The 26,087-nt window shown below is 33.0% G+C and overlaps 3 protein-coding genes across 7 annotated transcripts; 1 reads left to right on the top strand and 2 right to left on the bottom strand.

The window, feature by feature from the left end:
• Nucleotides 1-398: 398 nt before the first annotated feature.
• LOC128187227 (RILP-like protein 1) lies at nt 399-17,196 on the bottom strand. 5 transcript variants are annotated; one of them, XM_052857511.1, is made up of 9 exons: nt 16,763-17,196; nt 16,200-16,350; nt 15,823-15,941; nt 13,245-13,478; nt 12,591-12,886; nt 10,139-10,177; nt 6,526-6,624; nt 5,759-5,827; nt 399-2,331 (listed from the first exon to the last, which is right to left on the bottom strand). In XM_052857511.1, exons 1-8 carry the CDS (start codon nt 17,060-17,062, stop codon nt 5,779-5,781), a joined length of 1,287 nt encoding a protein of 428 aa, XP_052713471.1. In that variant the 5' UTR covers nt 17,063-17,196; the 3' UTR covers nt 399-2,331; nt 5,759-5,778. The 5 variants fall into 5 exon arrangements, with proteins under 5 accessions (XP_052713471.1, XP_052713473.1, XP_052713470.1 ...); XM_052857513.1 differs by lacking the exon at nt 10,139-10,177; XM_052857510.1 differs by lacking the exon at nt 5,759-5,827 and having other exon boundaries at nt 16,763-17,195.
• A 2,904-nt stretch (nt 17,197-20,100) lies between these two features.
• On the top strand, nt 20,101-22,614 carry LOC128187231 (transmembrane emp24 domain-containing protein 2-like). The gene is made up of 4 exons (XM_052857518.1): nt 20,101-20,382; nt 20,688-20,883; nt 21,126-21,233; nt 21,479-22,614. Exons 1-4 carry the CDS (start codon nt 20,200-20,202, stop codon nt 21,601-21,603), a joined length of 612 nt encoding a protein of 203 aa, XP_052713478.1. The 5' UTR covers nt 20,101-20,199; the 3' UTR covers nt 21,604-22,614.
• On the bottom strand, nt 22,005-25,219 carry LOC128187229 (rRNA methyltransferase 3, mitochondrial-like). The gene is made up of 4 exons (XM_052857515.1): nt 24,963-25,219; nt 24,350-24,594; nt 23,847-23,999; nt 22,005-23,709 (listed from the first exon to the last, which is right to left on the bottom strand). Exons 1-4 carry the CDS (start codon nt 25,217-25,219, stop codon nt 23,183-23,185), a joined length of 1,182 nt encoding a protein of 393 aa, XP_052713475.1. The 3' UTR covers nt 22,005-23,182.
• Between the last annotated feature and the right edge of the window lie 868 nt (nt 25,220-26,087).

Below are 26,087 nucleotides of genomic sequence, written 5' to 3'. Positions count from 1 at the left end.
ATACCTTTTTTGTTTCATCATTAATCTTCAAGTATTTTTGTTTCTTTTTCTTTATGCCTTCCATAGGCATTCCCCATTTCAATCAGTGTACATAGAAATATTTCATCCATTCCTTTAGAAACAATATTGTATATCTACAGTATTGAACCACTGGCACTTGTTTCTGAGAAAAAAAATTTTACCCTATAGTATAATAATAACGTTATTATTATACTACAGGGTAATTTTTTTTTCTCAGAAACAAGTGCCTGTGTATTGAACATGCTGATTAAGATGGTGGAGCACCTATGGTGAATTCAGACGGAATGAAAACAATTTTACATATTCCATAAAAGTATGTAATTTACATGAGGACAAGAAAGTCATTTATTCCTGAAGAAAGAAAAAAAAAACATTCAGCAAATATGAATTTTATTCTAAGATAACTGAACCACTAGTACGTTATGAATACTTGGTGTATTACAAAATATATAAAGATGTTGAGGTAATTTTCTTTGATACAGTGTACAGTACAGTGAATGGAATGACAATAGATTTAATCAGTTCCTCTCTATGATGCCTCAAAGCTGAGTTACATGGAATGCCTTTAACAGAATGGTAGGAGCGAATCGATTTTAAGCCAGCAAGTACATTAATAAAAAAAAAAATAGAGACACAAGTTTTGTTTTGATCATTAAATACTTGAGATATACTATTTTCCTGATTGTTTTAAAAAGTACTAAAATTTATGGTGATCTTGTGTCCGATATTATACATTAATGTACAAAAAGTGTATATTATCTTGTACATTGAATGTTTACTTGAATAAAAATTAAAATACATTCAATTGAATCATAAAAATCCTTTTAGAAAATATCTTACATTCTAAGTACAACACATACTATATTGAGACATCAGATTCTATAAGTATATCTCTTAAATACATCTTTGAAATTGATTACCGTAGTAATTAATAAAAGTAATAAATTCTCTTTGAAACATTGGTTTTAGCTGATTAAGCTGAAGAAAAAAAGATTGAAAAAAAACCCTGCTCAAATTTACTTCTACTTCATTTCTTTTGCAAAAGCAATAAAATGGAAACATACCACATGTATTATATCATCACATATAACTCATATCCTTTTAATTAGCTTTCATGGTTTTATCTTAAATTCCTGTCAGTAGTAATTAAGGTTTGCCTAAGAAAGCATGCATTGGATAAAAATTTACTGCAACAACAATTCATAACAAAAACTTAACAATAAAATAAAATCATAACAAATGAAATATCATATCAGTGTAAAATGAAGTAAGGTTGTCAAATAGTTGCCGATTTCTAGAACACGTTCCATAGACATTTACTGTTAATTGACAGATTTCATTTAAATCAATATAAGCAACACCTGTACAAATATTGTAAATTTGTCAACATTTTGTTTGTTTGATTGTATTTGAATCTAAACTACCAAGGAGAAAAAAAACAAAACAAACAAAAATGAGTATATTTTCCATTGAATATACCCAACTTGTGCGTTACTTCAGTTGGTACATGTATATGAAGTCAAAAGTCTTTGGGAAGTTTGCCCTGCTGTTAGCTTGGACATTACTTGAATATCACTATCTCTTCTCTTACACAACAATATGCCTAATCGTCATCTGATACATAAGGTTCCAAATAAAATAAACAGCTGGATAAGTACGGCACCAACAACATTCGTACATGACACAACTAGAACAGTTTCTCAACACACAACCAAAGTCTGCTGGTTCTTAAACTGGATGATTACTAGTAAATAACAAATGTATATAAAAATCTAGCATTAAAATCATAAAGCATATAGCAAATCACAAATCATATACATATAAGCTACCAAAGTTTTATCTGATACACTGGCATTCCAACACTCAGACTTGCTTCAACCAGCCAATATTACATGCAATGAAAAAATATGGTTTTTGCTTTGATTACAATATATAATTCTAAGTTACCATAATATAAACTACCAATTTTCTCATTCTTTTAAATTAATAAATACTGATCATATACTTGATATAATTCTTGTCACTCTAAAATCAACTTGCTAACAGAATTAAATGTTATCACATGATGAATGCCACAGATATGACAAATTTATCCTCTTTTGGTCCCATGATGCATCAGAACATTTCCTGGGCAACAGTCAGTTTCACTCAGTCCATGGATATGATTGTTTGTCGTGCAGAAACATTGACCAAGAGGCTGCCATATTGAGTCGAACATCAGAGAAATATTCTTCATTTACATCCGTTGCTTGTCAACAGATTTCACTGTCTGTACGACTTCTTGAGGAGGAACCAAAGAGACTATCAAAACTGAAAGTAAAATCAAAAAAGAAAGTAAGTTATATATGACAAAATTTCATATTACAATCTCATTGAAAATTCTTTTTGCCTCTAATTCCATCAAATATTCATGTTGGAGGATAACAAAAACCAATTTTATAATTTCTTTCATTAAAGTATACATCAAGATAACGTTGTAACGTTGGCAATGCAAAATTAACAATATAGGCCCCAGTGCCGCATAGCTCACCTAAGCAACAGTGGTCAACTGAAATAACTCTGACAACAGCAGCTTTATAAAGTCAAATTTATGTATTCTTAAATTGTTTCAATAGCATTTTAAGACACTTTGCACCCCCCCCCCCTACACACACACCTTTGTAATGCCACATATATGTTCAATGATGAACCCTAATTGTGCTCCTGTGGGTCACAGTTTAAATAAATCTAACATCAAATTGGCTATTTTAAATTTCAATTTAAACAATCATATTCTCAATGATACTGAAATGTAAATGTGCAACTGGTAACCCCCCACCTCACCTCCGGGCCCTCTCTGACCTTTTAGTTGAAAGTATATATATTTAATATGAAAATTTATAATTTCAATAAAGCTTGAAATCAATATTTATGTTACTTATAACAACCTCGATCATTTTTTCCTCATTAATTTATTTTCAATGTATTTACATTAAACTTTTTAGCTTATGTACTTTTTAGAATTAATGTTCCTGACCCACTCAGATCATGATTTTAACAAAACCAAATCTACCATTGGCTGGGTAGCTTTTGTACCCATTTAGATATAACAGGCATTTTAGGTTCTTGAAAATAAAATTTTTAAAACAGTCCACATATCCTATCTTCACTTTTACTTAATTTTTCCCCTAACCCTTCATTTAAACAAATTTCTATAAACCTTTATTTGACCCACAGCAAAACTTAACTTAAAAATTTTGTTTACTAGCTTGATTCTTTGTTAATTTTCCTTTCACGAATTACAGCCTTCATGCTTTTTAAAAAAACTACTTCAGAATTATGAACTTTGATCCCCTTCCTTACCCCTGGGAATCATGAAAAATAAAATAATGATAAAACAATAAACTCTTCACTATTATATAACAAGCAGCTCATGTAAAGGTTTAATTTATTCCTATTGCAGTCTTTTTGGTTCTTGAGAAGAAGTTTTTTTTTTTAAACAACAATGACAAGCAATAAACAAAGTTTAATCAGAAAAGCTCAAACTTCAGTCTTTTGGCTCAGGTGAGCTAAATACATTTTTTAAATGATATTGGAATACATTTGCACACAACCTGCCAGAGAGGTATCATTGATAAAAATTTCATAAAATTTTCAATAATTGCTTTTACTTATTTACTTTCTAATTTGAAAAGGCAAGAAATAATTTGATACATATATACGATAAACTTATCACATCAATTTCCAAACTGCTTATAAAACAGGTGTACAGAGATACAAAACTTGATTATACACATATATATTAAATAGTGTAAACTATCTGCAGGATGAAAAAAAAAATGAATAAATGGGATGGGGTGTAAAATTTTCAGAACAACCAACATAATTATTAATATGGATGGTACACAATGTAAAATTAATTTTATCCTATACGGACTAGGCACTGATTTGATTATTCTATCATCCGATCTGTGTAAATATGACATGCCATAATACAAAGCTGTCCTTATTAAAGCTCACACTGACTTGTGTACAAGTACTGACATATGGTATATCTCGAATTTTTTGCGATGATCTGTTTTTCGCTTTTTTAGCGACCTCTTTCATTTTCTATAAGAAACTTTTGAAATCGCAAAAAATGACTGATGCAAATTAAAAATGCTATATATTTTGATTCCCCATTTTCGCAAATTTTGTGACACACGAAGAAACCCGTATATATAGTATGTTATTCACGTACAGCATTCAAAAATGACTTTTCTTTAACCATATAATCAAAGGAATGTACCAAGGTTTTAGAATATGATCAGAGAATTCTGTTTAAGTAGCATGGTTCAATTTTGACATACATTTGTGTAAGTTTGAATGAATATTAATGAATTTGCTCTAGTTATTAGGATCAATTTATGCATCTTTTATAAATGCAGCATATGATTAAGCCAACTGTAGCTATTCTTTCTGAAGTAAGTTGATTCAAAAATATGCTGACTTCTTGTATAGATAAGAAACAAGAACCTGGGAGTAACGGCCATGTTTCTGTGACTGTATAGGATATCAGTCTAAAACATCTGTGAAGGCTGGAGAAAGAGAGCATTGTTTTTAAAAAAAAACTTAATGGCTGCTTACTACTTCTTACATATTTTTATGTAACATCATGGCTAGCGAGGATGATGCTAGTTCGTACATATATTTAAGGTTGAAATCATTAACCATGTTATGCGAAGTGTTGATTTTCAAAGAAACTCAAAGCAAAAATCAAAGAAACTGAAAACCAAATTTGCAAGCTACCAAACTGTGAAAATTAAGGAGCCCAATTACCGGTACAGTTAAAGTAATAAAATGACACCCTGCCAGGAAAAATCAGAAGCAGAACCAACATTGAAACAACAAAATAAGGTAAAGAAAAAATACTGAAAATACTGGGACTGAAAGGTCAACTGGGAGCTGAATTAAAACAACGAAATTTGGACATTGCATAAAATTGTTTTAACTGGAACACAATCAAATTCACAATGGTTGGCAAATTAGGTAAAGCATAAAACAGATCACACAAAAATGATTTCAGTTACGTATAGTTCAAGCACTTCCATTCATTCTTTATTTTAATATGTTATTTGAATTATATGTAATTTGTATTAAATACATATGACATGTACATTTATTTGTACACAGTATAACTATTCCTACATAGCATCTTAAAATAACAACAATATCACTGTTTAATAAGTAGGGGAATAAAAAGATTTTAAAGTGCTAGGTTTCGTTGATGTAAAATTTAAAATTCTCTGTACTAAGTACGGTTATATGAGAGTGTTTGTAATATGACAAGAATACAGGTACATGTGCTTTTATCGATAAATCATTTGATTTAATTTTTAAATTTGACCAATTGGTTACAATTATTTTGTCACAATTTACAGCAACACTGGGTCATTGAATGCTATCATAATTAACCAATCAAAACTTCATGATTGCAAAGTTCGATCTTCATTGGAACTATGCATTTTCCATGTGTGTCTCAGAAATATTCTGGGGCATATGTCTTTCACCATCTTACTTACAGATCTACAGCCCTATATATGCAGCAAACGAAATAAAAAACAAACAGTATTACTACTACAACCTAACTGTACAAAATAACCATGAAATAACAGCCGAAGTCATGCACAATGAATGTGGTGGAAATAACACATCAAGAGAGATAACTACGCTACGGGACACAGTGACAACAGCTGAATATATAGAGAACTCAGAGAACCTTTCATTAACTACACAAGATTAGAAATCCAACTCTGGCAGGTTGAGTTTTTCCACTAGCTCTGTAAAACTGAAAAAACACATGTACATATGCACGTTATGTTGTAAAATTAAGTTTTGTAAGAATGACACAAAAAGATGGAGATTTATCAGTTAGAGATGAAGACATCCAAATCCCAAGTTTTGATACCAAGATTTTTTGTTCGTAAAAAAGGAAATTTCCTTTAAAATACTTATACAATAAAAGTGGCATAATATCTGACAACATTTAATTAGCAACATCTTTTTTGGGGTTGAGAAATTCAATTTTATTTTTTCTGAATATTACACTGCCTTTTTTCCTAATGTAATAGTTATATAAATGGGCAATATACCATTATGCAAACACATTTTGTAAAACTACGACAAGTTTTGTAATCTGAAGCCAAATTTTACAATAGTTTCCAATTTCCAATATAAATATTGGAGATTGATACGAGTTGGCATGGGTATTTGTTATTTTCTATGTAATATCTGAATTCAGTTTTCAAAATACAAATATGGTAATTTCGCATTTTACTAAGCTCCACTATCATTTCTTAGTGTATTAACCAATTACCATCCATCATTTTCTATTTGCTTAATTGTAGTCATTTGCTTCACTTATCAACCAACACTTGAAATTTCACATCTCTTATCATATTTCCTTATAAAAATTAGATTTTTACTTGTTGCCATTACAATCACAGGTTCTGATGTTAAGTTAAACATATTTTTGTGATGACTTACAATTTGCGGATCCCTGATGGTCTCCGGTGTCCTGGGTAGACTTTTTCATCGGGCTCCCTGTTGATTGGACCGTGTACTGGCAGGTCCTCCCCTTGGTATCTATAAAACCATCATTAACCATTAATGGTATTCACTTGTACATCAATTGTTACAGTTTTCTACAGACTAAGTCTCTTCCTTACATCAGAGATGTGTAATTAAGTCTAAAATGTTACTGACAAATCTTCTCTCCTTCTCCACTGCTTTCATCACATTTTTAAGTACACTACAGACAGTATATGTATCAATATCAATCAATTCCAGTTTTATTAAATCAATATTAATAAATTCCAGTGTTTTTAAACTATTAAAATTTGTGATTATTGATAATCAACAAGAGGCCCATGGGCCACATCGCTCACCTGAGGAACAATAGCTATGATAAAATCAGCTCAAAGGAGTCATAATACAAACTATCTGGACAATGTACAATAATACATGTAGATCCTGTATAAATAAAATCCATTTTCCCCTGGATATTCTTATGTTTATAATCATTAGTCCCTTTTCTAACAGGATGATTTTATAGTCATATCATATGTTGAGTATTGCAGTTCTCAAAAAGATCCCTATCAATAGTTTATATATGGGATATAAACGTACATCAAACTCTGAACCTTCTCGTGAGGCCAAAGAATTGTCCTGGGGCCAAAGTCTTAACAATTATAAAGAATTATCTGGCTGATTAGTTTCTGAGAAGATTTTTAAAGATTTACCCTATATATTCCTTTGTTAAACTTTGACCCCCCCCCCCCATTGTGGCCCCACCCTACCCCTGGGGATCATTATTTTCACAACTCTGAATCTACACTACCTGAGAATGCTTTCACACAAGTTTCAGCTTTCCTGGCTGATTAATTTCTGAGAAGAAGATTTTTAAAGATTTACTCTGTTTATTCCTATGTAAAACTTCGACCCCCCATTGTGGCCCCAACCTACCCCCAGGGGTTATTATTTTCACAACTTTGAATCTACACTACCTGAGGATGCTTCCACACAAGTTCCAGCTTTGCCGGCGGATTAGTTTCTGAGAAGAAGATTTTCAAAGATTTACTGTTTATATTCCTATGTAAAACTTCGATCCCCCATTGTGGCCCCACCCTACCCTCGGGGGTCATGATTTTCACAAATTTGAATCTACACTACCTGAGGATGCTTCCACACAAGTCTCAGCTTTCCTGGCCAATTAGTTTCTGAGTAGAAGATTTTTAAAGATTTACTTTTTATATTCATGTTAAACTTCGACCCCCCATTGTGGCCCCACCCTACCCCCGGGGGTCATGATTTTCACAACTTTGAATCTACACTACCTGAGGATGCTTTCACACAAGTTTCAGCTTTCCTGGACGATTAGTTTCTGAGAAGACGATTTTTAAAGATTTACTCTATATATTCATTTGTTAAACTTCGACCCCCCCATTGTGGCCCCACCCTCAGGTGAGCTAAAAAGGTTAAGTTTACAATTCAATAAGTTGGTTTCTGGAAGAACAGACTTTGAAAATTTTCGTTATAAATTTTGACAATTTTTTTTTACTTTTTTAATCCGTAGCTTTTAAGATCTGTGTACAAACATAGAATTGTGAGCAAATCTCTGTATCTTGCTTATAATTCGAAGCTTAACACTCAAATATGGTTAGTAAATAGAAATTGTAGGGTAACAATTAAACACAAGAAACATGCACTACATGTATAACAAATAAAGAACACAATTTATTTTTTCTAAATGAATCATATATATACATGTATATACCTACATATTTCCGTCAGCGATATCAAACTCTATTTAAACTGAATAAACTCGAGAAAATGCCGAGCATCTCAACAAAACCTATTGCATTAATCTACCATTACGCAAAAGATAATGCCGAATTACCGATAGAATGAATTGTACTTCAGTACCCCTACATCAGATATTGCTTAATTTGCGCAGGTAAACTGTTAACTGTTTACCGAAGTCTCTGTTTTATTTGATACGTAAAAATCACGAAATACAGACGATAGTTCCCAGGTTACAAAGCATAAATAATGAAAACGAAACGAAAATCAGAACAAGCTAACACCAACGTCACGTGTGAAAACTGTCAACGCATTGAAATATTTAGCCTTAATTTACTTCACAAAATCGGCCCCAATATATTTTGCATGTTTCAAAAATTTCCCTTCATACGCGAACGGTTGCATTGCAAGTAAATTCATCATAGTTAAACAAAGAACCTCGTTTTAGAAGTATGGAATACGAGTCTTGATAAAATGGGTATGCAAACCCGGGCCGTGGCAAAATAAAAGCCGGGGCAGATCGGCAATCGTCAATTCCAAATACGCATTATTTTGCAGCAATATTTACAGCGAATACAAATATACTGGTCCATCAAATATCCCGAAATTTTAATGAGATTGGCAGATTAATACCTGCCAATCTTTTGTTTTGCTCAGACCAAGTCTTCCCTACCCATTTTACCGTAGGTAATTCTTACCGTATGCCGAGCCCGAAGCTATTAAACTGATTGAAACACGCATTTCCTTTATTATTATTTTCGTAATAACTCAGATTTGAATCAGAATTAGCACTTAATTTTTGCAATTTATATTTTCCTTCCCATAAGGATAATTTATGCTAAACTACGTTGAATTGAACTAATTAGTTCTTGAGAAGAAGATTTTTAAAAATGCACCCCCCTTTTTCTACAGTTTCAAGGTTTTCTCCGCTTTGAATACAGATCGGACTTTTATTTCTGCAATTTATATTCGCCCTCACATAAGGATGCTTTGTGCTAAATTTGGTTGAAATTGGATAAGCAGTTTTAGAGAAGAAGTTCAAAATGTGAAAAGTTTACAGACGGACAGACGGACAGACGGACGGACAGACGGACGGACGGACGACGGACAAAATGTGATCAGAATAGCTCACTTGAGCTTTCAGCTCAGGTGAGCTAATAATAAATAAATAATAAATACAAAATCTGGAGTGCTAGAAACAAGGAGCTATGAAAATAAAACCTGTCTAATCTGTGTTTAATCTGAAATAGAATGCTTCCACATCAAACCAGTCATTTTACAATGTGCTGTATTATAAACTATAATGTCTACATCAAATCAGTACATATAAAGAACTTTCACACTGGTCTTAGGATATTTGAATTGTATTGAATAAAACAACAGTTTTATGATAGGCAACACGTTATATCCTTCAATCTCCTCTTCCTATCAAAAACAAAGACGTTTTTCTGCTACAAAGTACATGGTATCCTAATTTAGCAAAAACTCATCAGATTTTTCACCAAGATTCTTGAGTTTTCTAAGTCATAAAACCAACATGTGTACAAAGTTATGCAACAAGAAATACGTGTATTAGACAAAAATCAAACCAAGTGCATGCAATTACATGAAATAATTGAAGTAGACATGCATAGTCACAAAAAAGAAAATCCACATGATCTAGCTACTTTATATTGCAGTGCCATGTGATCAATATTGTGTCTGCAAAATGGCCTTAAAATAACTTTCATTTAAATCGAATATGATTAAAAGAATTGAAAATGTGTTTGTGAAATCAATAATGTAACTCAGAACTTACTCCAAATCGGTGCTTGAATTAGTGTTCTTTCTTGGCACTCTGTAAAGGGGATTAACTCAAACAATACAAAAAATATAGCAAGCATAAAATGTGAGTATACATTCAAAATATTGATTGCCGGTACAAGAAATGTGAACAAGAATCATTACTGTGCGTGGTTGTCAAAGACTGTCCCCCGTTATCATAATCAATACTGCTCACTAACAGACCCTCTGTAAACTCAATTCATCCCGCACCTCTCACGTTGCCTTTATATTATTACAAGTAAAATGTCAATAATTGCTATTTCAAAACTATCAGTAATTATATTCATTGAATCAATGGCACCGCTGTTGACTATAAAACAGGTTAACAATTAATCTTTGACAACCACTAATTTAAAACATCATTTCCAAGAAAATGTGAACATTGCAAGAATTATTCATGCATGTCTTACATGAGTGAGATCTAAAAAGGCTTTATTGAAGAGAGTGAATTTGTGTGAACTATTAAGTCATTTATTTAATATCCAATTTCTGTTTACTCTGAGCGTGGACACCCATGGCAAATGTCTGTGTACAATGTCATTACAGGAGAATATTGCCCTCAATAAAGGCATTAAACGAGAATAATTTCTCAAGAGAATATTGGCAATACATTGTAATGGAGTTCATTGATGAAATCTTGAGCTTATAATTCTTCGCAAATATTGAACGAATTGTTTCATTTAGCTATTTCAGCACATCTTTCTGGCATTGATATCCTATTTTATTTACTTTTTTTTATACTGTTACAGCGTTTTCAGATATACATTATGTGGTTAGCTCACTCTGCTAAGTAGGATGAAATTGAAAGATATATACATGTATATATAATGAAGTATACTACTACCAGTGCATTGAAAGAGATACATAGATCAGTAAAAAGTTTGTTAAATTCAAAATTACTTTTTTTCCTTTGATCTAAAGTTAAAGAAAATTTAAGTCCATTAGATTTGCCTTTTTTCCCCAGTTTGACGCCATTAGTTGTATTTCATTGCATCATTTATATACAATATTCTCTTTTAAATTATCCTTTATAGTTATTGAAGAAAAAATTTGCACATTTCATTTGAAATACATGTACCGTATATACTCGCTTATAAGTCGGTATTTTGGGAGTAGAAATTTGAATAAAAAGTAGGGGTCCGACTTATAGGCGTGACATACAATCAGATAATTTTTCCACTGAGTAAAACTTCGTTTTTGGGTGCCATTTTGCTTCCAACTTTTGACTTGCGATCGCTATACTTGACATTTTTATTTTTTAATTACTAAAAAGATAAACACTTAATAAATAAATTGAAAGTTTCAACTGTATTTCTTAAAATATGAACAAGGTTTATTTGATAGTATTTTTTATTTAAACAGGCAATTATTTACGCCTGAGGTGATAATAGCTGTAGGTATAACTGTATTTAAAACAACACAAGCCAACACTGAGTTTAGGAGGTTAATTACCAACCCTAATCAGTCAGTGGGGGATAAAATCACTGTCATTTTATTTCCAGTAGCATTTAAAATAGCTATAATCAAGTTGTAATGAGTGTTTAAAAAATAAAATGGCGTCCAAAATCGTAAGTTACAAACTTCAAGAAAGATAACTCTGTTTACAGAAAACTATTAAAAAACATGGCGTCTAAAAGCGATCTAGTGGGATTACAGAACAGCAATTTCTGTTTAATACTTAAAAATTAAACACAAGAATAATTGCTGGTCTGTTTAAAAAAAATAAAGATCGATTTATAATTATTCATAATTAATTACACATGAGGTGATAATAGCTATATTGGTGGCTGTAGGTGGCATGTCACCTAAAACAACACAAGCTAACACACCACTTTTAAAAGGGGCTATACCATCTTAATCAGTCAACGGGGGATCAAAATCACTATCATTTTATTTTCAATAGTAATTTAAATATTTTTATAGCTTACACCAAGCTTTCATTAGTGTATCAATTAAAAAAAAATGGCGTCCAAAATCGAAAGTTATTCATCCAGGATAGATGTCTTAACTGAACACAACACTTTAAAAATGCATTGCATCTAGAAATGATAACAGAGGGGTCAAACACCAATATTTTTTTATCTAGAATATAGTCATGCTTGATTAAAATGTGCTTATTTGATTGGCAATCTGTAGACTGATTATCCAGAAAAAATTACCCGACTTATAAGAGGGTCAATGGCAAAATCTTGAAAATAAACTTGAAAAATGGTAACCGACTTATAGGCGAACAATACTTATAGGCGAGTATATACGGTACCGGTATTCCATTGAAGCAATCAAGCTACCACAATAGTAATCCAACATCTTTAGGCATTCAAAATCAATTTTAGCAGGCAATTACTTTTTAAATATTTTTAGAAAAAAAAATGAAGAAAACTAAACAGCATCTACTGACACAAGAACTAAACAGATATATGGCTTACTTTGGCCTGAATGCCGTGAGCTCCTCCTCGACCTCTATCAGTTTGGCCTTCAGCTCGTTACGTTCCATCAGCACTGTCTTCAGCTCCTTCATCGTGAATCGCGGGCGGTCCGGGTCCTTCATGTCGATGACCATCTTTCCGATCATGCTCATGTTTTGTTCGATGCTCTTCATGTTTTCCCCCGATTCCTCCCCTCTCTCCTCCTCACTCCCTGGCGGAGCCCCTGGGGGAAACTGGGGGATACCTGTGGAATGTGTGGCCTCCACCTCATTGTGTAGAGTCGTTTCATCCTCTTCCTGTAGTTATAGCCACATTGTTAATTTGTTCCAATATCACTATTTACACTCTAGTGAATTGGTATCTCATTATTTTATGATTTATTGATAAAGAGATTACAGGTAGACATGTTTTACATATGAAACATATCTCTCTGAAGTCACAAATTTTCTGATAGAGATTTTCAACTGCAGTATAGATAGTTGTTATCTTACAATATTTCCTCATTGGCCATCGCTTTGTTTGTTTATAGTTATTGCTGTGAGGTGGTTTTAAAAATAGAATATCTTTTCAGCAAAATGTTTGTTGCAGTTGTCTATCTACTCCATTAGTGTAAATTCTACATTCTATACTATTGTTAGAAAAAGTGGTCCTTACCACCTCCAGGGAAGGGTGTGGGGGTCTGGGGGCGGCGGTGGTCTGTGGGGCCTGTTTCTCCTCCTGCTCTCTGACCAGGGAGGTAATCTTGGTGATCTGTTGCTCCTTGTCGGCTAGCTGGGCCTCTAGCTCACTCTTCTCCTCCAGCAGGGTGTGCGACTGCTTCCTCTGTATGCTGTTGCTTCGCCTCAGGTCAGAATTCACCTTCACGATCTGTTCTAACTGGCTCTGTAGCTGTGTTAAAGAGAAGCAGTTCACTATATTAACGCGTTGATTTACTGAAGTTATAGCATATATTGGCTTCATTGGTGTATCTATAAAAATTCAGTACTATCAAATATATTATACTGTGTATTGTTTTCTTTGGTGTTACAGAGTAAAATCAAAATGTTTTAAGCTTTCACTTATTTTTTTTATAAGGCCTATTGCATAACTAAATACGTACTAGCTGATTTAAGTCAAAACCGGAAGTAATCGTAAAAAGTAAACTGGACTATAACATGTCATACTATGATCACGGTAGACAGTACTTGGATGGATTTTAATATATTCAAGCTACACAGCAGCTTTTTTAGCTCAAAATCAGAGAAAAACCCGCAGTGGTTGTTGAATTTGCATGTAAAGATTCAGAATTGGGGGGGGGGGGGGGGGGGGTTATGGGGAAGACAAATACGATTGCGGGAGAAATTTGTCTCCAGCGCGGGAGATAGGTCGGATGCGGGAGACCTTAGATTTTTAGGCCGTTTTGCGGGAGTCTCCCGCACAATGCGGGAGGGTTAATAGGTATGTTATAGCTAGGAGATATCAACATGTACCCATGTACATGTATGCAAAACAATACATTCAATTCACCAACTCACATGCGCGGATCCAGAAAATTTTTCCAGGGGGGGTCCGAAGGATAATTGTGTTTGCCAGGGGGGGTCCGAGGCATATTTTCGCGATAATTTTACTATGTAAATTTAATAAATTTTCATTTTCCAGGGGGGGGTCGGGACCCCCCTGACCCCCCCTCTAGATCCGCGCATAGGAAATACTATTTAAAGCATCATTTTGTATGTTAAAACATTACTGTAGTACTGATCCAAACTGCATGAATACAAAATTGTTGAAACTTAAATTAAGACACAAAAAGGCACCTAACAGATAAAACACACTTCAAAGTGAATTACCCTTCAAATGTACCTTAATTGCTTATGGGCATTCAAGGAAGAATAATATTTTATTAGATTCCTGAAAATTCATATAAAACTTTCATAAAACTGCATGTAAAGTCCTTGTAAACAAAAATCAATCTATCATGTCTGTAATATTTATAAATTGTGATAACTCAAATTATCAAGTTATAATTTCACACAACTTGGTATTGGAGTCACTTTTTTAGGATTCAGGTCAAAAGTGTAAATGAATTTTATAAATTAATACATTGTCATTCCAACACAAACAGTGCATCGCCAAATTTTGTCTATCAAAGTGGGGAGCCAAAGTCATAGAGCAAATAAGTTTTAATGCCTAACTTAAAACATATAAGTACATGTATTAACAAAGTTAAAATTGCATGTTAAATAGTCAGTGATTTATGCAGGAAAAGTTTAAAGCTTTTCTTGCTGTACTTGACATACTATGTGATCAATAAATAACAAACACATGTTGATATGATATATTTTTCTGTAGCTCTATTATTCTTTTAAAATATTTTAAAATCAGAATGGGGTAAATTCGTGGGGCGGGAATGGGTGGTGGTGGTGGTGGTGATGTTGAGGGTGTCCTCTGTAACCAGTGATAGTCAGTGAGAGGTCAAGAGCTCACTAACTGTTTGTTGTAAAGCATTGTACCGGTACAAATGTAAAAGGTAAGTATATGTAGAATTAAGTAATTTATTTTGTCATTGTAGCTACTTGTGGTTAGTAACTTTTGCCTACAATAAATTATTACATTGGTCTGTTCCATTTCTGAATAGAACACAAAACTATGACATCTATGTACACACATGAAAACACACACGTCATATGGCATGGTACTAAAAATTTAGTAAATGAACAATTGTTGTTGATTTCGTATTCTGCGGTTTTTTCTGTCTTTTAAGCAATGCTATTTTAGTGGACAAACTCACTACAAATCTTCAATTGTGTGTCAGTTTTGACGCTATTATCCATTACATGTACTACTTATTCTCAACCTGTGATCACAGCAAACACATTCATTACAATTCATTGCTACATTACCAGACCTGTGTAACTAACTAATTAATATGGACCCTTATATCAAAGTGATGGCATTACTACTGAGGTACATACATAATGGTAATTTTACCTGTTGTACCTGAAATATGTGGCGATCGAATGGCTAGACGTCTAGCATTATGACAGGTTTTAGATATGTGATATATATATATACAGGTTGGCAATATAACAGGAGGCAATATATGGAAATGACGGTGTAATCTAGCAACCAATTTTCTTTTTATAAATGCACATATGAATCAGCTTTTATCAGGAGACTTGAATAATGAAGATAATTCAATGTAAAATAAAATATGATGATATGCAAGGAAATCATTCTGTTATGCAACACTTACTGCATCACAATCTGCTGATTTATGCTTCACTTCAGTCTTATATTTCCTTAGTTCTTCTCTTTGTTTGTCTACTGTTTCCTTTAGTTTAGTTAACACTTGAATTTCCTTTTGCTCGGTTTCTACAATTAACAAAAGTAATCTTTTTAAAATAAAAAAAATCAAGTTTATTCAAGTCACTAATGTTTTTTTTTTTTTTTTTGGTTTGGTATGGTAAAAATTCAGTCAGTGACAGATGATATTTTGCACACAATACCAAAACTAAAACCTCACATATAAAATACAATAAACCTACAGCTACCAGTAGATCAATCAGTTTACATGTTCATACCATTATGTAATCTAATTCTCTCACACCTCTGGACTGATCTCACACCTACCTCTAGTAACTGCTGCCACCTCCTCAGCCACTGCCTGTTTCGTGTCCACTAGGCGGTTCTGCAAGCGTTTGTTCTCTTCCTGGAGGGCAGACACAGCCTTTAACAAATCCTTTGTTTCCCTTTGCCAGTTATCCTCTATCTGCAGCAACTCCTATGTATAAGATGGTTAAGTTTTAATGGAAAATAAATAATTCACTTATGATATGTTACATGGATTTGTTATTTATTCTAAAAAAAAAATTCTAAATCTAAAAATAAAATGTAATTGTCTATGACATTGTTGTCACATTAATGAGAAGTATCTTGTCATCTTGAAAATCATAACAATATCATATTGTTATTTTAGATACTACAATAAATTGATGAAACATGTAACAGAATAATCTATCAGCTAGACTTAAACACCACCATGTAGCATATACATAAAATATTCTTGTGCTGCTTTGTGCTGTACATAACCTGATCAATAATAAATAAAAGATTTTGAGCACAATTAATATGCAATAAGCTAAACTAGATACATGTACATGTATTCATGAGTTCATAAATTTGCAAAAACACACCTCTTCATAACGTAGTCTTTCTTGTGATCTTTCTTGTTTCTCTGTCTCCAATTTATCGATAGTGTATCTTAACTCTGATATTTCACTACTCTCTTTTTCGTATCTTCCTGCTAAACTTTCTAACTGCTCCAGGGCTTTTATCACTTTTGGCATTAGGTCTGTCACCGCATCTACTCCATAGTTCTCGATTAGCTTTTCGAACTCCTTCCCTATCCCTGCAGCCTGATCATAAACATCTACAACGGTTACCGACTCTAAAGAATCATCCATTATTACTCTTCTATCGGGAAAAGGATCCATTGATCCCACCTCGTTCCAGTAAAGACGACGATATTTTTTCCTTATTGTTTACATTCCTGTCATCTGAACTTACACAGTTTATCTGACAATCAAGCACCTGACTCTCCCATTGATTACGTCAATGTTAAAGACACGCTTGAAATGAACTGTGTCAAGGTCACGCTGTTAGAAACGTTCACATGACGCGATTCATGAATAAATAAAGAGTGGCGCGGATCCAATGGATGTTATGATAATTTATCTATGCGATCCGCAAATGTTTTGACTCGATATCATTATGTAATTTACTTTTTGTTCTTTTTTCTCTCAGTTTGACTCAACTATCTCAAAACACTGTACTGAATTATGTGCATGTTGTGATTGAAAATCACAAAGAAATCTTTTATTGAAATATTGCGTTTTTCGGCGTAACTAAAATCAGGGACGTACATTATAGTATATATACGTCCCTGGTAAGATATGATGTCTAACAATTGACAATTAATTGGGTGTGAGGTATAATTATATTGTTTTAAAGGGTAGCATAGCAGTACAATGATTTCGCTCGAATTATTCTATTTTCTATAGTTATCATCTTTCCAAATTAATTATAATCATATTTTTCTGTTTTATTGCTTCAATCCATCTCTATCTCCTGGCTAAAATAGTTCTTAATACTACCCGATAAACATAAAGATCAAATCAAACACTGGACGTAATTTGATAGAGAGATGCCCAACGTGTGGTCTGTAAATCCTATAATCTGATAATTCTAGTTACATGACATTATAGTGTCCTACATGAAAATGATATACATTTCGGGGTTGGGGGTGTGTGAGTACATGGTGAATGGGGTAGGACGCAAGTTGTTAAAGCTCATTTGTCAGTTTAGAGGTGCATCAGAGCCACTCCCACCTCTTTTAAATATGTGCAAACTATGTCCCGTATCTTAAAGTGAAGTCGTATGATTTTTGATCAGATTCGCAATAGGAACATCTATACCTGAAAGTAGGGATGGGGTCAATTTCATTCGAAAGTAATTAATCACCATTACATGAATTGTCAAATGTAAATAATTAAATTAAATTTAACCCATCCCCGCCTGTAAGTCAGTCAAAATGAATGACAGGACACCTGCTCCAAAAACTCTAGATCTAATCATCTATAAATCTATGTATACCTATGTATACCATCTAAAAATTTATGGAATGCCAGTCTGTCAGTTAAGCCCATCACCAGTGGAATGAAGTTTGTAGGATAAGACAAAAACTAGATCATGATCTATAAGACTTCCTTAAAAATGAATCCGTACGCCGAGCGTACGCGCCCATTTTGACTTCGTCACGGTGAGCCAAAATTGAGCTCGAAATCTGAATTCATGGTTTAACTCTTCGATTAATTCATGCAGATTCACATAGCAATATCAAAGTAAAAGCAATTTCCCTCCATGATGTATAGTGCCCTGTCCTAATACCAGAACCTAAATTTCAAATTTTGCCTGCCTAGTGACAGCAACAAGAGTTTTACTAGACTTGAACGTATTTCCAGCAGTAGAGAATAGGATTTTAAATATTAATGTTTGTTAACTTATTGATTATTCTTATTTTCTAAAACATAATTATTCCTTTTTTTAGCAATCATTCAATTTTGTTTAAGTAATGTTTATTGAAATTAGAAATTTTTTATTGTGTGTATAGCGAAAATAAACATTGCTAAAGTTTTTAAAAGATCAGTATCTACGGGGTGTAAATAAAAATTAAAAGTATAAATAGAAAACAGAAAATATGATGATTCAAGATAAGAATAATGACATTTTATATGGACAAAAGATATTTTTTTCTTCTCCCCGAAAAAATGGAAGGATCTCAAATCCTGGACCTCCTCAATCCTACGGTACTATCTCGACATCGTAACTCCCACCCACCCCCAACCTCACACACGCACGTGTTTTTTGGGAAGCAAAAAGGGGCCTGACCTCTCCACTTAAAAAAAAGAGAGAAGTGCATGTATATTGTTACATATGTACAAGTAAAGTATCCATGATCAACGATACCACCAACCAATGAGCATAAAAAACTTTAGATTGGTTGTTTTGGTCTGTCTGGGTTAACAATGCAGTGGCGTAGCTACCATGTATGCTTATATGCCCGAGCATGCACATCATTTGGGAAAAAAAGGAAGAAATTCAGTAAAAAAAATAAAGAAAAAAAAATTTAAAAAGAATTCAAGTATTAAGGTCCATACTTAGTTATTCCATCAACCCGTTTCCGTCACCCGGTCCTGCTTTATCCGGAATCTATGTATCGAAATCCCAGCGGTCATTGACAAATTTATCAATGCTAAACAAAGACGTCTTAAGTACCAAATATAAACACGCAACGTGGTCTTACAGTGCCATATTAATGAAACAGTACACAATGCATGTACCTAATAAAGCAAAGATTTATTTTGCATTTGAACTTAGTTTTACACATCATTTTAAATTCCCCCCATAGAATATCACAGCTTTATTGCTTCATTACCATAGCTTCATTACCATAAACTAGGTAAAATAAAAGCTTTGAGTGAGTCAAAAACAAACGTTAGTATTAAAAATCGTCAGAATCTATGAGCTTCCGGGGCCTTCGCCCCCTGGACCCCCACCAGGCCTCGCCCTAGACCCACCGGGGGGGGGGGGGGGGCTCATGGCGGCCCCACATCCCCTGACATTTTAAGCATGCACTTCATTTCTGGTCTAGCTACGCCACTGCAATGTTTCTATTTTATTTAACACTGAAAACTTTCTAACAAATCAGTTACTGTAAATTATGATCTACAAACAGAATTAACTCAGGTAAAATAATTAAATTTGATATTACTTTGTGGATCCACATTTCTTACAATGGAATGTTATATACGAAAATTTATCATTTTAATTATAAGACAGCAATTGAATTTGATTAACAAAAAGCACTATTTACAAAAGCAAGAGAAATAAATGTTTTTTATGTCTCTGACAAAGCAACCCCGTTTTCTCTCTTTTTGGATCGGGCTCGGTCGTATTGCTGTGCATGCGCAATAGATCAATTTACGTGGCATCCTGTTTCACTTCTGAGCCGACGTGTTTGTAACAAACCGGGCATATTTATTTTTATTTGGTTCTTCATACAACCATAACTATGTATTTAAACATTGCAATAGGTGTTTTAATTTCAATAATTAGTTTGAAATCCATCGACTGTTATTTTATTAACATAGATGCACACGCAGAAGAATGTTTTTTCGATAAAGTGACATCTGGGACAAAAATGAGTCTTATGTTTGAGGTTGCTGAGGGTGGTTTTCTTGATATAGATGTGAAGGTAAGATTCTCTTTTACAATTTCCCTAAATATTGGGTTTGGATTGTAATTTGTGTTATTTATGTCTCTGATATATCTACCATATCTTTTAAATAGTTTCTTACTGTACAATTTAATCAGCAAAAATGCATTAGTGCAGATATTAATATAAAGCAATTTTATGGAGTGCTGGCATAGAGCAACAGAATTCCATAAAAAATATTTCAATACCGGTTCTCTAATGTCATTTTGTTTTACTTAGGTAATATGATTAACATTAATTTTTACAACCATATTTTGAGACATTGAATACTCTTGGAATTTTAGATTTATGGACCTGATGGAAAAGTCATTCACCAAGGAGACAGAGAATCAAATGGAAAATACACATTTGCAGCCCATATGGATGGTGTTTACAGATACTGTTTCAATAACAAAATGTCGACTGTAACTCCAAAGATTCTCATGTTTACTATGGACATTGGAGAGAAACCCAAAGAGACAGATAATATGGAGAGTGATGGTATAACAGACATCTTTTAGAAATTTCATAGTGTCATTTGATAATGCTGTCAAACTGATTGAACTTTTCACAGATCAAGTATCTGTTCAATTTCTTTTCTGAATGAGATGTGCTTCTATCTCTATGATGACATGTGGACAACTCATAAAGTGGCACAAATATAGAACATTAAATATATTGAATTAATGCTTTTAGAAAAATTTATTGTTTTATGACTCTCTAAAACTTTTTTTATTTTGCAGCAAATCACAACAAGCTGACAGAGATGATCAATGAGCTCTCCACAGCACTGACTGGAGTAAAGCACGAACAAGAATACATGGAAGTCAGGGAGAGAATCCACAGAGCAAGTAAGTCACAGCTTCTCTGTGATGTTCACAGTAATACCTTGACATCTCAATTTTTCAAATAAACATATCCCATAACACTAAGAATGTTTGATACTGAATAAAGTGAAAATTACCAATGGTAAATTGTTCTAATGTCAAAAGAAATATAATCTTAATCAGTATATGATAAATACAACTTTATATACATGTATTAGCAATGTATTTAGAATTTTGATTTTTATAACACGAGTTGTTATTTTATTTAGTCAATGAGAACACCAACTCCCGTGTGGTCTTGTGGTCCTTCTTTGAAGCCCTGGTGCTGGTAGCGATGACCCTAGGACAAGTGTACTATTTAAAGAGATTTTTTGAAGTCAGAAGAGTTGTTTAGTCATGAAAAACTTTACTATAGATGTGTGTGTGTGCGTGTGATTTTCCATTCAGCCAGTGTAAATTGTCGTATTTAAGAATTTAATTATGCATGGGGAAAATTTGTCATATAGACTGAACAATTATTAACTTTCATTCACTCTTCAAGTTGAAATCTAAAGTAAGATACACTTAAATCACTACATGTTAAAGAACAGGGTAATATGTTGATTTGTACTAAGTAAGTCCTAAACAATAAACAAATGAATGTATTGTGAAAACAGTTTGCCCTGATTCAAATTCTTCATTTGATTACCATTGTACAAAGATGTAGTGAGTGCTTGATAATGGCTGTGGGTATGAATGCTTTAGAAAATGTGCATAATGTAAGCCTGATATCTCATTTTCTACTGTTAGGCTACATTATTTTTTTTTTTTAAAGACTAATGTATTGAACTTTAATTTAAGTATGCTGGTTGGTTTCTATTTCATGATTTCTAATCATGAGTAGAAAATTTCAAAAGTTAAAATTCATTCCTTCACATCATTGTATAGAATGTACATGTATGAGTGGTTTCTTGTCATTTTAAATATTTTAGTTCTGAAGTGTATATGATTTTGACATTTTTTTCATTCCCTTTCTTTCTAGGTGACAGCTTTTTTGTTTTATATTTAAGGAAAAAAAATGTTAGATTTTGTTTTGCTCTATATTGGTGAACAGAACTTCACTTACCACGGAAATAATTTTTAGATGAAAATCTATATTTTGTGTCAGATGTGTATTTACCATCTAGAATACAGGAGGGAAAGATTATAAGATTATCAGTTGAAATAGGTTGTTTTGATTTAATATTTATAAAAATCAAATGTAATAACCTCGAAAAATATTTGTTTTGGTATTGAAGCTTTATTTTCTTCCCTAAATTTTGGCTGCACAACATAAACTGCCTTGTTTTACGAAGCAGCATTATCGTAACAAATATTGTTTCTTTTGTTGCACTTTATGTATCATTAAAACTTAAGAAAAAAAAGATCAATTTGTTCGTTTTTTTTTTAAATAAAAAAAACCCCAAAAATTTAATGAGGATTCCATGTAACATTCCATTAAAAAAACCACATAAATTAATATATTCATATTGATATATGAGTTGATATGACCTGCAAATATAAAATATCCTCCCTGTGTCCTTCAATTCATGTTACATGTGTATTAGTTTTTGTTCAACTGTTTTTTTATCACGATAATGAACTAGTGGAAAGATTTTATACCAAGTTCTTAAACTATTCGGCTCACTATCAACATTTCATCAAGAGCAATTTTTAAACAAAAATTATTGACAGGTGACAAACTAAGGCACAATTTTAAAAATTGAAAGGGTTCATCATGTTCCAGCATACATGTATATAATGTGGCTTGTATTGACTACATTTGTTGACATTTTCTTCTAGAAATATGAAAAAGGGAGATCAATGTATGTTTGTTCATTCAAACACACAGAACTATTTATACAAAAGCTTGTGCATGAACCATGGTTAGTTCTATATCAATTGTTTGATGCTGACATTTCTGTTAGAAGTACATAAAGAGAAATCAAGAATTTTCAAACTTTATTAGAAGTCAGTTGACCAAGTAAATGATACAACATCAAAGTACCGGGCACTGTTGGATTTAACTTGGTCAATCCACTTGTCATAGGTACTGATGCTAAAACAGCATCGTTTTCATACAGAAATTTTATCTTTTGATTTGAAACTTTCAGTGTGTCATCACTGATTATCAATGTAAAGACGTCAGCATTACTTAAATCCACCTCGTTGAAATTTGTTAATTGAAATCCGCTTTTCTCTGCAGATTTTGATAAACTTGTAGGTGATGAATCATTATCCAATGCATCTGTATCCTCATCCTCAAGGTTATCTGTAAGAAACTTTTCCTCTGCTTTCAAGATTGCTTGAAATGTCATTGGCCTTGCTGATGTAAAAATAACCTTCCTTCTTGTACATGTATATTCTTCAGCTTCTCCATTCTGTTTGAGTACATTCCAGGACAGATTTGTTTGAATTGGCATGTAAAAATGGCTTCCATCACTAGCTGTCAAAACTTCAGAGTCCCACATATTGCAACACCCTAAATTCATTATATAAATGAATTAAATATTTGGTAAATAAAGGTACCATACATATAACTACAAATTGTGAGTTGTGAATAACAATAACGTGAGTAAACAAGATTTGATAGCAGAAAGAAGATGAGTTTCTTTGAACCTTTTGTGGTGACAAATCTCCTACATCCTACACCGTGAGCTGTTCTCAGGAGAACTCCAGCTGTCCAAGGATCAGTGATTCTGTCCATCACCACGGTAACAGGCAGCCTATTCTCTGTCTCACTGACACTTGGGTCTGGTTTTTGAGCTACAGCTATAAAAATTAGCAGATATGTTATACACATGTATTTATACTACATGTACATATAGTTACAACTACAGGTCACTCAACTTTATAGGTAGAGTATCTGGTGTTTATTCCATATATAAATACAAAATAAATATAAAAAATAGTGTTATATAAAATGTGTTAGTAGATTGTTGTTTTTTTAATGTAATTAATTTACCTGTAAAAATGGAAACATACATACAAGAACACAATATTTTGTTTTAAAATTTTTGGCTGAAATTTGAATATTTTGACCAAAAGAGATGAAAGATTTTAGCTCTGATTGATATTAAATTTGGAACTAAATATTTAATTAACTCTGTCATGATACCTACCACAAATGATGCCATCAGACTCAACTGCCTTTTGGGAGACCCAGCTCTTTAAGGCTTTGACCTTTGTAATGTACTGCTGAGCTTCACCCAACTCAAGTTTCTCCAAAAGTTTCACCTCTGTAGTATATACCGATTTAAAATGGATTCCAGCTTTCACAGCCTGTCTAATAATTTTTTCTCCTTCTAGAAATATTGTTTGTGTTTTCTCGATACCAGCTGCTGATTTGGAATCAACCAGTTCATTCCTAAAATTGCAAAATGTCAAACAGAATAAGGTAGATTTGACTTTATTCTTGAAATTCCATTCCCATAGTACATAGTGTACTGGTGTATTCGACAGAGGCAAAAACTGACAAAATTCTTTAACTTGGCACCAAAGGTGATCAACTCATAAAGTTGTCAAAACTGTGAAACATTCACTTGCAAGATTCCATAGAAACAGCTTTATCATGCCTATCAATAACATTTCAACCTACGAATCTTAAATAAAAATATTTCCATCGTCTGCTGCCCATTGTTCAAACCATGACAAAAAAGATGAGGTTTGAGGAGGAATCTATTATCTTGCACATCAAGAAATGCTTTATGATCTTACTGAAGTCATGTCACCTACACATGATCCCCAGTTATTTCATCCAGCTGTCTCACTCCGGGATATGATTGCAGCAAATTGCTTTTCCCGATACTTGATCCTTGAACTTTCTTATATTTCTGGTTTTTTCTTGGGTGAAAATAGTGACCGGCATTTTCTTTTGGGTTCTTCATCTCGTTTGTACTGTTTGCATTAGAAGATTTGTTTCTAAAGTGCATATTATGTGCATACATAGGAATGATTGGTTTGATAAAATTATGCCTCATGGACGCGGCCATCTTGGTAATAATTTTGAAACCGCGATCCCGATTAACAGATACCCCAAAATTACACGAGTGCTCAAGATCTGTATATTATCTACAGAGGTAAGATACTTGAAAATAAAATAAAAATGTCATTATATTTAATTTGTTGTGATAGCAAATAATATGGTTGGCAAATGATTTGCTCAAGCTCATTGAGCTCCTTCGTATAAAAATGCATTTGCTTCAACTTTTTTTTATACATGTAGTAGGCCTAGGGAAACTTCCAAATGTTTCAAAGCAATTTTCACTATAAGATCATAAGCATCTTTACAGCTACTATTTCCAGAGGACTTATCGATAGAAATTCTTGTGGATCGGGGAAAAAAGTTGTCATATGACGGTGTTACGAGTCACGTGGTGATGAACCCAAGAGTGGTGTTCGAGTCAGTTATTGCCATGCTCCTTATCAAAATTTTAAAAAAAATCATTCCAAGATTTTTGTTGAAGGTTTAAATATCATTCTTGCAAAGTCCCTGGATTATCATCGAGACGGCGCACATGCAGTTTTCCAATCCATTCATAACATTTAAAAATAGTCGATTTTAATTTCGATCAGAATTTTATTTGCGCTTTTTGAATGAATGACCAAAATTTGAATGTTAGAGGTCAAGTTATAAGAGAGATACAGAGGTAAGAATTTATTGTAATGTAAACAAAGCTCGAGTCTTATATTTGTTTACAAATAATGTAAAGTATAGAATTACCGTAATGATTTCTTTGACAAAATGACTCGTGGCAAATAAGGTAAACTGATTAAATGTGTTCATAAATACATGTATAGTTATCAACAGAAGAAAGCACCATTTGATTGAAACTTGAGCCAATTAAACACATATAGGTT

This window comes from Crassostrea angulata, chromosome 6 (assembly GCF_025612915.1).
Source record: "Crassostrea angulata isolate pt1a10 chromosome 6, ASM2561291v2, whole genome shotgun sequence".
Taxonomy (NCBI): domain Eukaryota; kingdom Metazoa; phylum Mollusca; class Bivalvia; order Ostreida; family Ostreidae; genus Magallana; species Magallana angulata.
The sequence above is the reverse complement of the archived record's forward strand: the minus strand, read 5'-3'. Positions and strand labels throughout refer to the sequence as shown.

Excerpts from the sequence above, each read along its gene's own strand:
- LOC128187229 (XM_052857515.1), bottom strand. The coding sequence starts at position 25,219 with ATGGCCGCGTCCATGAGGCATAATTTTATCAAACCAATCATTCCTATG. Across the intron at positions 24,595-24,962 it reads GAAATAACTGGGGATCATGT|GAATGAACTGGTTGATTCCA; the intron begins GTAGGTGACATG and ends TTGCAATTTTAG. Across the intron at positions 23,710-23,846 it reads GAGATTTGTCACCACAAAAG|GGTGTTGCAATATGTGGGAC; the intron begins GTTCAAAGAAAC and ends TAATGAATTTAG.
- LOC128187227 (XM_052857510.1), bottom strand. The coding sequence starts at position 17,062 with ATGGATCCTTTTCCCGATAGAAGAGTAATAATGGATGATTCTTTAGAG. Across the intron at positions 16,351-16,762 it reads AAAGACTACGTTATGAAGAG|GAGTTGCTGCAGATAGAGGA; the intron begins GTGTGTTTTTGC and ends TCTTATACATAG. Across the intron at positions 13,479-15,822 it reads AATCAGCAGATTGTGATGCA|CTACAGAGCCAGTTAGAACA; the intron begins GTAAGTGTTGCA and ends TCTTTAACACAG.
- LOC128187231 (XM_052857518.1), top strand. The coding sequence starts at position 20,200 with ATGTATTTAAACATTGCAATAGGTGTTTTAATTTCAATAATTAGTTTG. Across the intron at positions 20,383-20,687 it reads TTCTTGATATAGATGTGAAG|ATTTATGGACCTGATGGAAA; the intron begins GTAAGATTCTCT and ends TTGGAATTTTAG. Across the intron at positions 21,234-21,478 it reads GGAGAGAATCCACAGAGCAA|TCAATGAGAACACCAACTCC; the intron begins GTAAGTCACAGC and ends TATTTTATTTAG.